A 16591-nucleotide genomic window follows, 5' to 3' on the forward strand; every position below is an offset into this window, starting at 1 on the left:
ATGGTGTTAATCTGAACTGCTAAAAATGATGCGTTTTCGATCGTGTGCATGTATCGACTTAAGGTGATCTCTCAATGATCCGTCGTGTTCGTCCGTCACCCGTCTGTCCGTTATCCGTCCATCCGTTAACAAGCTGAGCTTTACAATGATCTGCATGTCATCAAATACTCTTCCATCTTCATGCTTCCGACCGACCAGAGGCTTGAATAGTGGTAACAATCTGTCTTGTATCCACGTAGAATAGATGTGTGTAAATAGATCATGGTATTATTAATAATGACAATTTTTTGAGCAAAATGTTTTTTTAAATATGTATTTAATACAGGTTATGTGGAACATTTTCTTTCAATTTTTTATATAAAATTTTAAAACAACCTAGTTTTGTTAACTTCTCATCATTTGTGGCATGATATTGGGCAAAAGCCAAATCAGTTTTTATCTTCACACAAATTATAAATTGCTATTGTATTTTTCAAGATGTCTGCTTTTGTGCCAGGTTTAAAAAAAAATAAAGCAACAAATCTCTCTTCGCCTCTCATCATTTGCGGCATGATATTGGACAAAAGCCAAATCTGTTTTTATCTTCACACAAATCTTAATTTGCTATTGAATTTAAGACATCTGCTTTTGCGCCAGGTTAAAAAAAATAAAGCCACAAATCTCTCTTCGTCTCTATGACAGTTAACAATTATTGCTCCTAACGTCCTAACTCTTACACCTCCTAGAAAGCAGAAAAGACGCATCTACTTATGGTCAGTTGTTTCTGATCGTTTTAACAGGAATTTCGCACATAATTGCAGATTGCAAGCTTATACACTGTTTGGCAGAGAGCTTTCACTGTCAACCCTTTGAAACTTGTGTCAGTTTGCAAACAGTATTGTACTTCGGGGACAGCCCGTAAGGGGCCGGTGCCTCGGGAGAGCTACAGTCGCTGTGAAGGCCTTCAGGGACCCTGAACTGTGTTGAAGCCCTTGACGGCGAGTGGGGCGGAGATACGGCCAAGTTGACCACCCTAACAGAAAACAGCAGGCTTGGAGGCTTCAGGTGGCAGTCCCACCACCAAGCCCACACAACCTTTGTCACCACTCACCACCTCCGGTGATGAGTGGAACATACATGTTAGGAGCAGGTCACGAAAAAATTTATACTCACTGTTCGATGTATTGCCTGTTTTATTTATTTACGTAAAAATCACACTATATTCCGTACAACCAGAATAAATATTAATTACAAGTACATAAAAAAAAGCTTACCCCCGGAACCATCGCCCGAACGACTGCTCGGCCTGCCGCCCGATCAACGACCGCCCGGCCCGGTGCTCGGACAATGACTGATCTTACAGCCTTCCTTCCCTTCGTGCGGGCAGTGCCCTGGGCTCGCTGACGTAATTCTCAGCCAATCACGGCGCATGTCAACATACCATTCCACGAAATGCTTACTTCTGTTCCCATGACGCAGCAATTTTGTCTCTTTCTCACTCTCCCGTGACCATGACACACACGCCTAGCATGTGAAACAAAGCCTCGGTCGTGGAAATAACGAAGGAAAATCATGTCAGCACACATTCCCACACAATGAAGCCAGCAAAAAAAAAGTACCAGAAAAATAAATTTATGAATTTTGAAAATAAAAACAATAAACCCGTAGAATTACGTTCACAATAACTTCTAAAAAAAGGAAAAGAAAGAAAAAACTTTACGTAATTTGATTATCTAACCCGAAAATGAGCGAAAATATGACGAAAAATTTATATCAAATTATTATTACTGGATTGCATGAGGAAGGCTGTAATCTGGGTTGTTACAACTTAAACTAACCTAGTAAACAAACATCAACTAAGATTCTACTCATAAGTTTCTGAAATTGGTTTTATAATTCACCAGTGTTTTATGTATTATTTCAAAGTTGCTTGCACATTTGTAAACATTACTTAATCTTCACTGTGTTGGTGGCATTTTCATGGTTTCTCTATCCTACTGTTAATGTTTTACAATCTGAAAATAATTAGTAATTTAATTTTCAAGTTTTATTCCTGGGACAAAATTATGAACATTCTCTGATTTAGTGTAATTTTCAGTACAGTAAGCCATGCTAACAACCTCAAATTAAATTAATAGACCGCCAGTAACTACACCATATGAATTACGTAACTACAGTGCAATATTGAACACACACTTACAATGCTTCATCTGTGATGATAACCGGCACGTACATTTAAAGCTATGCTAACTCACCACAGAGTTATAACTTAATCCTCGTGTCTGACACACACAAAACACTCTCAAACAGTAAACTGGCCGTGCGTGTGAACGTTGCTACGACAGAAGTGGCAGCCCTGCAGACTGGAAATACCTCTGGAATGAAACCAGGTGCAGTAGAAGTACGGGCCCCTCTACCTTACTAACTTAACTGTAGGAATGAAATATAGCGTAGAAAAATTTGTATTAGTTTTTAAGTCTTCATATCTTCAAATTGGTATTACACTTTTTCTTATTTGTCTAACAGTTCACGTTTTATAAAACTTGAAGCTTATTTTTTGTTCTAAACAACTTGGTCATGTTTTTTGGGCATGTTGTTTTATTTGGTACTGTATTACATACAGTTATAACTTACAAGTTAAACATCATCTATTAAAGCATATAAGAATCTTAGTTTTTTATGTCTAAATTTTAACGAAAGGATTTAACGTATTAAATTTTCTAAGATATCTTGTCCAGTTCACTATAACCTTTTATTTTTAACTTAAATTTTTAATATTTTTAAAATATGTGGAATACTGAAGTCTAGTAACTGATATGTAGGGATAGGAAAAATTCGCGGGTTCATTTTGCGACAGGCTAAAATACAAATAGTTACACCTCCGTGCTGCCTCTGCTATTGGCTCACAACTCACCTGGATGACTCTGGGCCAATTAGAAATGCCCGACTAAAGATTTATCGAATCACAGGCTGCTACGTTGGGACGTCGACGGCAGCCAATGGGTGGGTGGCATTTGACCGAGTGTACGTAGAACTATGGGAGTTCATCCTGCAGGTCATTGAACCCGCGAATTTTTCCTATCCCTACTGAGTTGCTACGACAAATGTGTCCAGTGACTGCATGCTAGGAAAACATAACTCGGTGTTTGAAAGAGTGAGAAGAGAAAGTGTGTTGCTGTAGCGTAGTCAGCAGTGTGTGGAAGGAAGGAAGGTTGTGTGACGCCATGGAGCGTGTGTGTCGCTGCGGCAGGCTGGGCTCGCAGTTCTTCTTCACGCTGAGCGCGGACCTGCAGTCCCTGGATGGCCAGCACTGTGTGTTCGGGGAGGTGGTGGAAGGACACGACACACTGCTCCGGCTCAACGAGACCATCTGCGACCTGGACCACCGCCCCTACCAGGATGTCAGGTACCGTGGGAGGTTACTGTGGTGGTCCCGACGACTGCTGTCTGCAGGTCTGGAGCCTAGGGAATGGTTATTATCCAGGTATCATATTATCAAGGTAAAATTATGACGGTATTATTATTAAACTCGGCTTGACTCATCTCGATCCAAAATGTGCATACTAGTCCATCTTTAATTATTACAGATTTTGGCATGCTAAATGATTTGATATTTAGTATTGAAAATGTGGTGGGTGTGTTTGGGTACAACTAGAAGTTTATAAACCTACAATTTACTGAGTACTGATTTTAAGTTTTTCATGTTATAGCTATACCTTCATGGAATATTTTTAAGAGCAAAAAGGGAAGTGTTTTGAGGTTGCTATCTCATGTTCAAAGAAATGACAGAGTGGAATAGAGCTTTGCATTTTATATAGTGATGGGATTTTCGATACTTCGATACCTCGATACCTTCGATACTTGACGGTATCACAAAGTATCGAGTATCGAAACTGTAAGTTCGATAAATTTTTTCGATACCAGAATGCTTGTTCATTTGTATTGAATTAAGTTTTGAGTCGCCATCGTACAAAATAGAACTACAGTAGAACCTCGATGATACGTTCCCGTTTCATACATTTTCCAGTGTCATGCGCCGATTAATTTTGGTCCTGCCGAAAGTACTGTATATTTACAATGGTTTACTTTCCCGAAACATACATTTATAAAATCATTAATTTCCCGTTTCATACGTTTTTACGAAGCGGAAAAAACCTAAAATTCACAAATTTTTTTGTTAGATAAATTCCTCCTGATAAATTATGTTTTAATTAATGCTTTTATTTTGAAAAAACGTTCATTGTTTACCTTTGCAAACGTAAGAAAATAACTTTATCGCACCATAGATATGGATAGTATCAGGAAGACTGTGCACTTCGGTAGTAGCATCTATGGCCAGCACCAAGCGAGACTAGTGGCGCAAACTAGCAATTATTATGAAAATGGTGCACGCGCTTTACCAAGGCACGGATCTCATATTTTGTGCATTCATTAATCTTTGAACTGAATATACCCGTTTGTTATTGTTTTCTTACGATCGGATTGTTTTGTATTTTACGTTTCTCAAGTTAAAATTTTATTGAAAATTGTTTTGTTGCATAAAGTTGTTTGTAAAATGAAACAAACAAGCAAACATTTCTGATTTTCTTTTTACAATAGCCTAATTTTTTTATTTCTAATTTAGGCTTGATGACTTTTTCCCCCCTCCAAGAAAGGACTTCAAACATTTTGTAAGGCCAGTGTTTCTCATGTCAGCTTTACTTGATTATGGACCGTATTTTACATTTATGGTGGTATATATATATGTATATATATATATATATAAAATGACGAATTCGTATCTTTCATTAATATAATGCAATTTGTACACTAACGTGTACTTGAAGAAACTAATATTTTCTTTTTAAATTACTCGTGAACGCTATCTCAGGAATTAACAAAAGGGCGCCAGAGGTAATCAATAGGTAACAACAAAATACCACTATCAATAATTATTTTTATTGCATTAACCATAGTATGAGAAACCTCGAGTCATGGAATGAAAACAAACAAACAAATATTAAATACAGTCTATGGGATGTCGTAGATAACCTGACTTTTGAATAAAATAAAATAAAATAAATTAAGTTCCTGAAAGTGTTCACAAAGTAAAAAGTTTTGGGGTTTGCTCCAGCTTGCTCGAGCATGAAACTCCTAACTTCCGGACCACTGAACTTGTGTGAGTAAATTGTGCAATTTTAAGTATTTTTGCCGATAATTGCCGAAAGTCAATATTCAATTAATTTGATGATTATCCAAAGTTTATACTAATACAGTTCGCATACGTTGACGGTAAAATTTACTTCAGTGTTCCAATATTACGATGATGCAGACCATACCTTAACTCTGGACGATTAAGGTCGTTCGGAAAATACGTCGTCACTCACGTGAATTGAATGCAATTCTTCTGCATTCAATTACAGGGCGTCGCTTACTATTGTCCTGTATTTTGACGTAATTTTCAGACCAATAACGCCGAAATTAGCCTCGCCACGAATAAATATTCCCCGAGGGAATACACTTCAACACGCACTAAATGGCGTCATTTTCCACTCTTTTTTTCTTCTCTCTTACCGAAATTAAATTGTTACTTGAAAAGGGCCAATCACGGCCGTGACACGTTAGCGTCCTTTTTACCTAAGCCAATAAAATGTCATTATTACACAAGCATAGGCTCGTTGAAGCTGTTCCAAATGCCGCGCGATTATTTATATCAGCAGTTGTCATGACGACGCAGCACGAGCTGCGAGTGCCGCCATGCGTGAAACAAAACAAAACACTGCCGAAAGTCCGGGAAGCGGTATTAACCTCGAACGTAAAACAATAACAAACAGTTTCAGTTAGTCTGATAATACCGTAGTATTACAAATTATTTACACATTATGTATTTAAGTTTAATCTGACATTGTGCTGGTATGATAGATTGAATTTATATAGTTAAAACTAATTTATGTTATTTGTAATAATTGTTACTTAATGGGAAAATATTTTCCCCTGGAGTATCGAAAGTATCGAAAGTATCGAAGTATCGAAGTATCGAAGTATTGAAAGTATTGAACTGAAAAAACAATACAGAATCGAGTATCGAAAGTGTGGTATCGTCCCACCTCTAATTTTATAAAATCACTTGCATATTTAAGGAGTGGCAGTCATTAACGGCCTGATTACCAAGATATTGAATAAATAATTGATTGCACTCATTTACATGGCTTATTGCAAAATTCTTTTATTTTCTCATGTGAAATAATATTTCTCCAGCCCTCTTCTTCCTGCACTTATCAAAACTCACACAATACAAGTAAATATATCAAATGAAACACTACTTTTAACATAAAGGCCTTGTCAGAAAATTTAATAACCTGGCTGGCCAACTTTTGCCTAAATATCTTTTTTCATGTGTCATCGTTGACATTTTGATCTTGGTATACTGGCAAAGATGTGTCGTAAATTGATGGGTGATTACCCACCTCTTGGGTAAATAGTTCGTCTTCTTCCGGGGGAAATTCTTTCTCCATCTTGACAATAAACGGTAATAATACACAATAATATATTGAAGCCTCTTGTTGGCTTGACAGGCTGACCAGACTGCTCCAGGAGCAGTTGGTGGCAGTGCATTGCACTACCCTGGTCACGCGCTGTGTTCGCCGGTCGCAGATGTCTCCAGGGGATTGGGTACATAGATAACTATTGTATCCTTTGCAGCTGCGGACACATCAAAGGAATTAGACCTTTAATGGAAATAGCAGTGCTAACTGTGTACGGTGTTGTGCTGGGTAACATTGTATAGCTGATCCCTCATGTTATATATGTTCATGTGTTTTAGTAATAATGTGTTTGTGATTTGTAAGCTGTCTTTCCAGATAGTCCACTCACACAAGGAAAAAGTTGAGTGGAACAGGGATAAGAGTGTAAACTCAGGGAATTTGGCTGGAGTGTGGGATCAAAATATTTAATCCTCATGAAACTTCATGGTTAAGGTTATAAAGGTCCAGTATTAATTTTGTTGTGGTAGTTTTTTTGCTAGTTGGAAACTGCAAAGTTAAACCAACTACAAAAATAAACTTGTCTTTTCTGGAAATTCACTACCAAGTACCAACCTATACATTTTATCAGATTCAAAGCCATCTTGGACATGGTGAGGTAGCGTTGCCGGGAGCATTATTACAATGGGATTTGTGCTCACATTATCCACCAGCCGTTATACCTGTAATGCGTCGTCACTGTGACTGTGTGTGGCTCAGCCGGCTGGGCAGACTGACGGAGCCGCCCGCGACCAGTGGTCGCACCACTGCGCCACTATCACTGCGTGGTTGTGGCGTGCGGCACCAGCATCGAGTAAACTGCTCTGCTCAAACCATGGACCAGAGTGTCCAGAGTGTCAGTTGTTTCGTTTGCTCCTTGGTTCACATGTTCAGGCGTCTCTATCCGTCTGCTGATGGAACTGTACCTGTGGTAGGAAGTTCACTACCTCTCCCCCTTCTAGCCCGCCACGTGGAGGGTATTGGCCCCTCTTTAGCTGAAACTGCTGCATCTTCCGTGCATGGCAAGTCTTGAAACTTGTAATGCCACTTTTACTTGATGTACTTGCGGTCGACAGAGACGATTGCGACATCCGCCAGGTGATCATTGAGTTAGTATTTATGTACCTGTATTTCCAACCGGTCTGGTTGCTCGTCACAGCTGAACCCCTGCAGGACGCTGTGCTCATGATCCTGTGTGGTGCTGTGTTGCCAGGATCAAGCACACAGTGATCCTGGTGGACCCGTATGAGGATCCCCCGGGCCTGCCTGTTCCCGACGCCTCTCCGCTACCGTCCGCCGAGACCCTCACCGTACGTAGCTACTGTGCACTATGTCTTACCGTCGGGTATAGCTAATGTATGAATGTTTCTCAAATTGACATTTATTTTCGACAGCAAGCTACAATAAGTAAATATCTGGTGACAAATTTTGTGACCGACCACCAAATGCAAAAAACCAACATCAAGTTACAGGAATAGCCCTTAAATAATGGCAGTGACAAAGAAGTGAAATAACCAACTTAAATTCGTAATATTTTCATTATTATTGGTTTGTTGGAGAAACAATTTGTAATGAAATGCACATGGCATTGTTTACATCAGCCTAGTTTGAGAATAATGATGGCCAGTCGTAAGGCATTGTTGGCACAAAGCGTATTTTTAATATATCAAAAGACTTCCTGCAGTAAAATACTGACTTTATTAATGCCACTAGGGTTGTAACATCAGCAGTGTCCTAGCTGCATCCATGTTGAAACTGATTTTGGTTGGAATTCTTTTGGCAAGGTTGAGTGGACAAGTGTGAATCAGCTTGGCCTCGTGAGACACTCGGTTATCTTTCATTCCTGCTTGAAGGCAGTTTCTTCCAGATAAATATTTCCTCTCTGCCTCCCACTACCGCTCCAGCTTCTATAATAATGTTGTCTCCTACCATAGTTTTGGGTTCAGCTTACATTAATTTGCAACAATGAATTCCATACAATAAACCGTAGTAAATAAAACAATATTTACCATATCTATGATTCAGAGTAGAATTGTTATACAGTATTGGGTTTGCTCCTCTTTTTTTATGAGTAAAGAAAAAAAATAACTAAAAATTTGAGGATATTTATGATTAGGTATGGAAATTCTGGGAATGAAATCATTTACAAAGAAATCTAAGAGTTTTAAGTGTTGTAAAGCTGCAAATGTCATAGGCAATACCTACAGTTAATGACCATTGGCCAATTTTTTATTTATTAATTTTTATCTTTTAAGTAGGCTAGCGGTGAGCACGATGCGGTGAAGAACGGAGAAAGGGAAGGGGGGGGACTCCTTTGTCGGTGTCGCCTGAAATTTTCAAAGATTTGCGAGCCATTCACTTATCACGTGGGGTTTAGAGTGGAGTTAAAAAGACGTGTAGATGTCGGTCGCCGGCGAGATACTGCAACGGTTTACCAGGAGTCTAATGTATTATTTTCACAATTATGCTTTCAGTGGTACTGGTACTGGGACTATGTTTACTGTTTTTAATTTGCTGGGAATCCAGGACTGAGAACAGACACCGAACCATCACTACCGTGTGGATTTATCAGCAAGTGTTTTTACGTCCATTTCGTTGAGCTTATCAACACATTTGAAGAAAAAAAAACCTGAATGCCCGTTAATTGGGAACGATGAAACCTGTTCACACAGTCTTCTGGTGTAGATTAGCAGTGTATAAAACAATTTACCTGGATCGAACTGCAAATAATGAGTTGTGCATTTTAAACGGATGGTTGTTTTGTGTGATTGTGCTCGGGCATGGTGTGCGAGAGTCTTGGCAGGATGGCAGATATTTGGTATTGCCAGCAAGGTCGCTGGCTTGTGACGATACAGTGTCGGGGTGGTGCGGTGTCGGGGTGGTGCGGTGTCGGGGTGGTGCGGTGTCGGGGTGGTGCGGTGTCGGGGTGGTGCGGTGTCGGGGTGGTGCGGTGTGGGAGGCACACGCGGGGGGTCGGCGTGTGCAGAACGGGCGCATCGGGCCGGACGAGCAGACGGACGAGGCGCGGGGCCTGGCGCCGGCGGAGCTGGAGGAGATGGCGCGGGCGCGGGAGGCCAAGGCGCAGGCCACCATCTTGGAGATCGTGGGCGACATCCCCGACGCAGAGGTGGCGCCCCCGGAGAATGTGCTGTTCGTGTGCAAGCTGAACCCCGTCACCAGCGACGACGACCTGGAGATCATCTTCAGTCGCTTCGGCCGCGTCAAGAGGTGCGTGTTACACTGTTGAAACACCTGTTCCATCCCCTGCGTCTAACAAACTGTTGGTCTATTCATCCTAAATGAAGACAATTTCATGTGTTTTGATGTTTAAACTTTTTTTTGCTAGAGGTTTAGATATTTTCAAGGAAAACATTATATAAAGGACCTTCAAATTCTTCTCTTGCCCTTCTTCGCCTATCCCACTCACCCCCACCTATCCTCCGGACCAGTGGGAGCATGTGTAGGGCCTAAATGGCAGTGGGAGAGTGTTCTTTCTGTCTGTAGATTCTGAAGCAAAGCACGGGTACATCAGTTAGCGGTGACGTAAAGATTGTAAATTTTTCATTAAATAAATTACAATGGCAATGATCATAATATCTTGTAAGTGTGACTCAATACTTACAAGTGTATGTCTGTTTTCATGCTCTAATTTTTTTTTTATATTTTGTTAAGTTTATTGTGTTGCTGTCAGCGTGTTGTTAAGTAAAAGATTGCTGGTGTATGTGGCAATGCGGTTGCTGCAGCTGTGAAGTGATACGTGACAAGAAGACGGGCGACTCGCTGCAGTATGCCTTCGTGGAGTTCGAGGAGCGCAAGGCTTGCGAGGACGCGTACTTCAAGATGGACAACGTCCTCATAGACGACCGGCGGATACATGTGGACTTCAGCCAGAGTGTGTCCAAGTATCGCTGGAAAGGAAAAGGTAAATATTATGTTTATGTATTTGTACAATGTTGTACATATTTATAAATATTTGTTTGTACCAATAATCACATGATTAGGGCTTCTATGACAAAGTTGTGCTAGTAGTAATTGCTGGAAATTTTGTTTTAACTTAATTAATATGTATTAAAGTTTGAAAGGAAATGCTGTTAAGAAAAGTTAAGAGGAGAAATACAGTCTTGGTAGCCTAGCTGAGTAATTATTTTTAATTAATACATATACCCTCTTTTATCGCATAATTGTCGCACCTATATTTTAAGGCGTCAAAATTCTGATAAAAAAATCCTCTCGCGTAAACGTCAAATGATGATTATGGTCCCGCTAGTCGTTTTCGAGCGCTTTGTGCGGGTAATTTTTTTTCCGTATAAAATGATGTATTTTATAGAGGTCTGCGAGTACTCGAAAATCGAGCTCGAGCCTAGTATTTACTTCGAGCTGGAGCTCGGCTCGAAAAAATTGTTAGGCTCGAAAATTTGGAGCTTCAACAGCAGCAGGTTATTTGGCTAACACTATTTGCCAGCAATGCCCTTCCTTAACGTCTTTCTCAAGATCTTCTCATACACCTTCGCACAGTGGCACATGGAAGTGATCCCCTTCTAATCCTCACATCTGTTCCTGTCTCCTTTCTTAAACTGGCACTGTTACTCTTCACTCCAGTCCTCCAGTATGCATTTTTCTTTCCAAACACACCTCATCACTCTATACAGCCAATGAATTCCTTCCTCTCCTGCTGCTCTTAGCATTTCCATCCCTGGAGCTTTGCCAGTCTTCCTCTACATCTTTCCGTGTGATATCCTCCCGTCCATTTGTATCCGTCTGGGTTCAGCAGCTTTCCAAAATAATTACCCCATCTCCACCATTCTTCCATCTTCCGACCCTTTTCTTTCCTCCTACTATAGCTCCTTCCTTTCTTCTACATACTTTTCCAGAATCTCTGCCAATTTTTGCATCCATTTCTTTCTTTCTTTCCTCTTCTACCACTTTCTTTGCTTCCCTCTTCCTTTCCTTATACTCCTTTTCTGAGATGGAACATCCGCTTATAAACCATCTTCTGAAGGTTTTGTTCTTCCCCTTCACTGCTTCTCTCTCTCTCTCTCTCAATCCACCGTGGTGTTTCCTTCCTTCCTTTTATTGCCTGTTCTTCCACACACCTCCTCTGCAGCTCCAACCAGGCATTTCTCAAATCTCTCCCTCTCCTTCTCTACACCTTGCATCTCTTCTCCGTTATCAATACACATGTTAATATAACACATCAAACGATTACCAATAGAATAATATAAAAAATGCATTCCAACTTTATGCAAATTAATAATTATTTATTAATATTTATTAAACATAAAGTCTTTTAAATGTCTATGCATAATAGATGAAACATGATTACAAAATAATTAGAACCATGAATTTAAAAAAAAATTATAAAAAATCATTGAGCAACCTAACACATTCTTAGCTTAAGTATGTTTATTATTAGCAAGGGGCAGGAGTTATGCTATGTTTCAAATTATGCTTGATACGCTTACTAATTTTAACAAAGATAATTCGATGTGTGTGCAAGCATTATCGAACGAAAACAACTAGAGTTCCAAACGATACTGTACAAAGTTATCACAGGAGGGATCAATAAACAATGATCTATGGTTAAGGGGCCCATCTCGTCTGGGGTGTATGTGTGTTAGTGAGGCGAGATGACAAGTGCGACGCTTGCTAGTGCTTCTAGCGCGGTGTCTCCTCTGGACTGGCGCGCAGTCTTCTCCCAGTGCACATGAGCGTGACCGTAACATTATATGTCCGATAAATGAAGATAAAGGTGTAATGCAATTACCTTAAGTGCTTTCAAGAATCTGTACCAGTTGTTTTACGCCTAAAATTTATTCTGAAAACATGCGTTTCAGTTTTAGCCATTTTAACTCTTCTCAAAATGCAGTTTTAAAACTTAATCCAAAATCAAAAGTACTTTTCGGTCCTCAGCGATCTCTTAAATGCTTTTCGTAAGCAGACCCCACTCGGATATCTTGAGTAGTTTTGAAATAGCGTTGTTTTTCCTGAAGCTCTGCGCACCGTGTGTGTGCCCGGGTAGGCGGAGGCCTTAACTCAGATAGTTATCTCAGTTGACTTTGTGAGCGAACCAAGCAATAGCAGGCAGCAATTCAAACACTTGAGGGCAGCCCAGAGATGCACACCTAGGCTGTCCAGGGCAGAGAAAAAGCTGTCCCGCTGGCACAAACAATATTAAGCCAAATAGAAATTTGAAAGGTGGAAAAGAAAAATTTTTTAGACAAGACACGCAAACGTTGACACTTACATTGCAGGCATGTCCTCCACATGTCGGTCAGCAAACTAAGACTCAAAGCCTGCAATGATTTACCACTGTCATAGCCTCAGGACCCACACAATACTAGATATCACTACAAATCTGAAGTCAAGTGAAGACGGAACCATAGGCAAACATGACAGTACGCAAGTCAGGGCCAGACAGAATGTTGTGGACCATTACAGCTTGGTAGTTTTGGTATGTTTATTTTTGGTTCCCAATATCCTTTCTTATGCTTGATTAGCTTTGGGATAAAATTGTCTTGAAATAATATTTACCCCTTTTTTACCTCCTAGGGGTGGAATTATGTAATTGTATAAAGCTTAGCGTTAAGTTTGCCAAAGACCTTACTACAAAAGTTTCATCAAAGTTTATCAGTACAGTAGAACCCTGTTATAATGTTCCTGCATATAATGTTTTCCTGCTTATAATGTCATATTTTTAAAGTCCCATTATTTCCCCCATAAGGACAATGTATTTATTTCCTGCATATAACATTCATAAATAGTGTAATTTCCTGCTTATAATGTTTGCTTTCTAACATTCAGTAAATGGGGAAAAAATGTTTTAAAACCAAATTATTCCAACATTTACGATAAAAAGTTTCCTTTATGTATGTTTATGTTTACAATCACTGCCATACAATACACGAAGTTTGTTAAAATACAATTTTATGCAATATACTGAAGGTACACAATGATCATAGTTACGTGTCAGTTGGCACCCTTAGTCAACTCTTCTCTTCCTTGCCATTCCAGTGGGTATTCAGATGCACGTACATAATCCTACGATATTTAAGTTGCCAACCATTGAGCGAGGGCATAACTAAAAGTGTTTTCTATTGCAATTTAACCAGGGAACAAGAAAAAGTTGAAAAATTGTTGGCTTGTTTCAGAAAATTCATGTATCAAGTATAATATCTTTGGTATTAACATTAAAGTTGTTTGCATAGCTTGGTGAGTCCATTGGTACAAAGCTCGAACATTGTTAAGTGCTAAATTGAGATTTCCTGCTTATAACGTTTTCCTGCTTATAATGTTTTTTTCTTGTGCTCCCTTGAAAAACATAACAGGGTTCTACTGTAGTTTACGATCAATGCCTGAAAAAAACAGACGAACAGGCAACATTTTTAAAAAACTATATTTTTGATTTCCAGGTAATGTTGATAGCCCTTTCCATAAAGTTTTTGTTATAATGTCATCCAATGTACATACTTTTTTCCTCAAACAGTTTTATTATTAGTATAGACAACTTCCCAAAACAAAGACACAAATGTCTTACAATATCAGTCAATAATTACCATATTTAAATAGAAAATAATATATTGTTATGAATAATGTTTGGAAAACTGGGTTTGTTAGGGATAGCCCAGATTTTTTTTTTTTTGGGGGGGTGTCTGATTTTTAAGAAAAACTACATAAACACCAAAAAAAAATTGTTTATAATTAACGTTTTTAAGCTTACAAACATTTTACAGAAGTGTTTTTTTTTCTTTTTCTTTTTCAAATTCAGTAACCACATTCTCCGGATCGATGTGGATGTTGTAGTGGACATTCATGAACCAACCACTGCAATTCAAATTTGTTTACGTTAACTTACAAATTGGACTGCTTGGTGATGTTCTCTCTCGTCGCTCAGTGTGAAACTTCAGAAAATTAGTTTCGAATGACATGAGTGTTCATAATATTCTTGCCTTTATTTCGAGGGGGGGGGGGGGGTTGAACCCCTAAAACACTCCCCCTGGGTACGCCTATGGTACAATCCATCAAAATGTCAAATTGATGATTGAAAATGCAAGATTATGTGATTTAACAAATGGAGAATTCATAAACTACAAACATTGCCTACCAAAAATGGTATGCAATCCACCAACAATAGATTGCAATATTGGACATTGTACACATTGTCCTGGTACTGCAGCAATACGGACGGTCCTTGAGAAGTCATTTGAAGAGCACCTGATACGAAATATCACATTTCGGCAGTGGATTTCAGTTGACCGTTGCAATTTAGAGACACTGCAGAAATCATCAGCAGATTTCATAGATTTACTCTGTGACAAGCTGTCACTCTTAGTCCGCCACGACTTTATTGCAAAACAACAGACCTCTTTCATGAATCACTTAATGGAAAATTTAAAAGAATCTGAATTTGCCATCACACTCGACTTTTCAGAAAACTACAGTATGGCTGTACAAGATGAAGCCCAGACTTACCACTGGACTAAGAGACATGCCACAGTTCACCCGTTTGTGATATATTATAAAGGAGAAAAAAGAATTGAACATTTGAACTACGATGTAATTTCTGACTGCCTAGAGCACAATACAGTTGCTGTTTACACATTTCAAAGAAATTTGGTTGCTTTTTTGATTACAAAATTTAAAAATGTTCCTCATAAGTTCTTTTACTTTTCAGATGGGTCTGCTGCCCAATATAAAATTAGAAAAATTTCATCAATTTGTGTTTTCACAAGCAAGACTTCAACATATCAGCTGAATGGCATTTTTCAGCCACAGCTCACGGTAAAGGGCCTTGCGATGGAGTTGGAGGTACGGTTCAGAGATTAGCAGCTAAAGCTAGCTTGCAACGGCCCTACGAAAACCAGATCTTGAGCCCTTTCCAGCTTTATGAATGGGCAGTAGAAAATATTTCTGGTATTAATTTCACTTTCACTACACAAGAGGATTACATAGTCTGAAATATTTTTAAAAGATCGTTTCAATCAGGCAATTACCATCCAAGTAAATCAGCAATATCATGCATTTATGTATACCTGTTGAGACAAGCACATCAAAAATTACTGTGAAAATATTTTCTGGAGCTACACATTCATCACAAGTAACTGTTACAAGATCACTAGACAAACCGCAAATAGGAGACGTAAAGGGCTATACTGCAGTTGTATATGACAAAGAACTGGTGGCTAGCTTATGTTATGGAGAAAAACGAAGAAATTGATGAAGTGAAAGTAACATTTCTCCACCCTGCTGGACCATCACCATCCTTTTCTTATCCAGGGAAACCAGATGTATTATGGATTCCTCTCACAGATGTGTTATGTACAGTAAATCCTGTGACACCAACTGGAAGAATTTATGTGCTATCTGAAAATGACACTTCAAAAACCAATGAGGAATTTTTCAAGTACTGTAATTGAAAATTGCAATCAAACATGTGAGTGTTAATTTCCTTCAATTTATTTCTCACTAGCTGCCCGACCCGGCTTCGCACGGCTATACTAATGGAAAAAAAATTAAGCCACATCTCCCATTTACAGTAATGGTAAATAAAAAAAATTCAGTGAAAATTTATTACAATGCTGTATAATGTACCGGAGAGAAAATGAATAGCACCGATGGTTTCCCGACTCGTGCACACAACGTACAGCTGATGTACCCGTACTTCGCTACGGCAGTCTACAGGCAGATCACTCTTGCGCCGCTCATTATACATGCCCCTCCTTGTGGGTACGCCACTGCCGCGCGATGCCCGTTGCCATGGAGACGCAGAAGGCATGAACAATGCAAAATCCTGTTCTCATGCAGACAAAGTACCCACTGTTGCCTGGTTTTAACCACCTATAGGATCTGATTTTCGGAAAATGTCATCCTGCGTAACATAAGGAACATTACTGTGAAGTTTCAAGTCTGTACTTGAAAAAAAGGGCAATAAAAAAACAAATTAAACACAGAGAGAGGAAAAAAAAAACAATAGTTTAGGTTTGCGATTTAAAGTGATAAAAAGTATTTAAATACTAATTGAACTCTTATGAGGGTACTGATTGCTTCGTTGTTAATATCACACGGGTGTTTTTTTTACTTGTATGGGAAAATTAAGAATGATAAGGCATCTAGTG

At 39.1% G+C, this 16591-nt stretch overlaps 1 protein-coding gene across 2 annotated transcripts in view; it reads left to right on the forward strand.

Annotated features, from left to right (window-relative positions):
• The window catches only part of LOC134542663 (peptidyl-prolyl cis-trans isomerase G), a 39086-nt gene that overhangs the window by 11335 nt on the left and 11160 nt on the right, over positions 1-16591 (forward strand). For both annotated transcript variants that reach the window (XM_063387088.1, XM_063387089.1), the window contains exons 5-8: positions 3230-3385; positions 7693-7789; positions 9466-9707; positions 10223-10401. In XM_063387088.1, coding sequence (XP_063243158.1) covers positions 3230-3385; positions 7693-7789; positions 9466-9707; positions 10223-10401 — 674 coding nt within the window. The remainder of the gene's footprint in view (positions 1-3229; positions 3386-7692; positions 7790-9465; positions 9708-10222; positions 10402-16591) is intronic.

This window comes from Bacillus rossius (assembly GCF_032445375.1).
Source record: "Bacillus rossius redtenbacheri isolate Brsri chromosome 9 unlocalized genomic scaffold, Brsri_v3 Brsri_v3_scf9_1, whole genome shotgun sequence".
NCBI lineage: Eukaryota > Metazoa > Arthropoda > Insecta > Phasmatodea > Bacillidae > Bacillus > Bacillus rossius.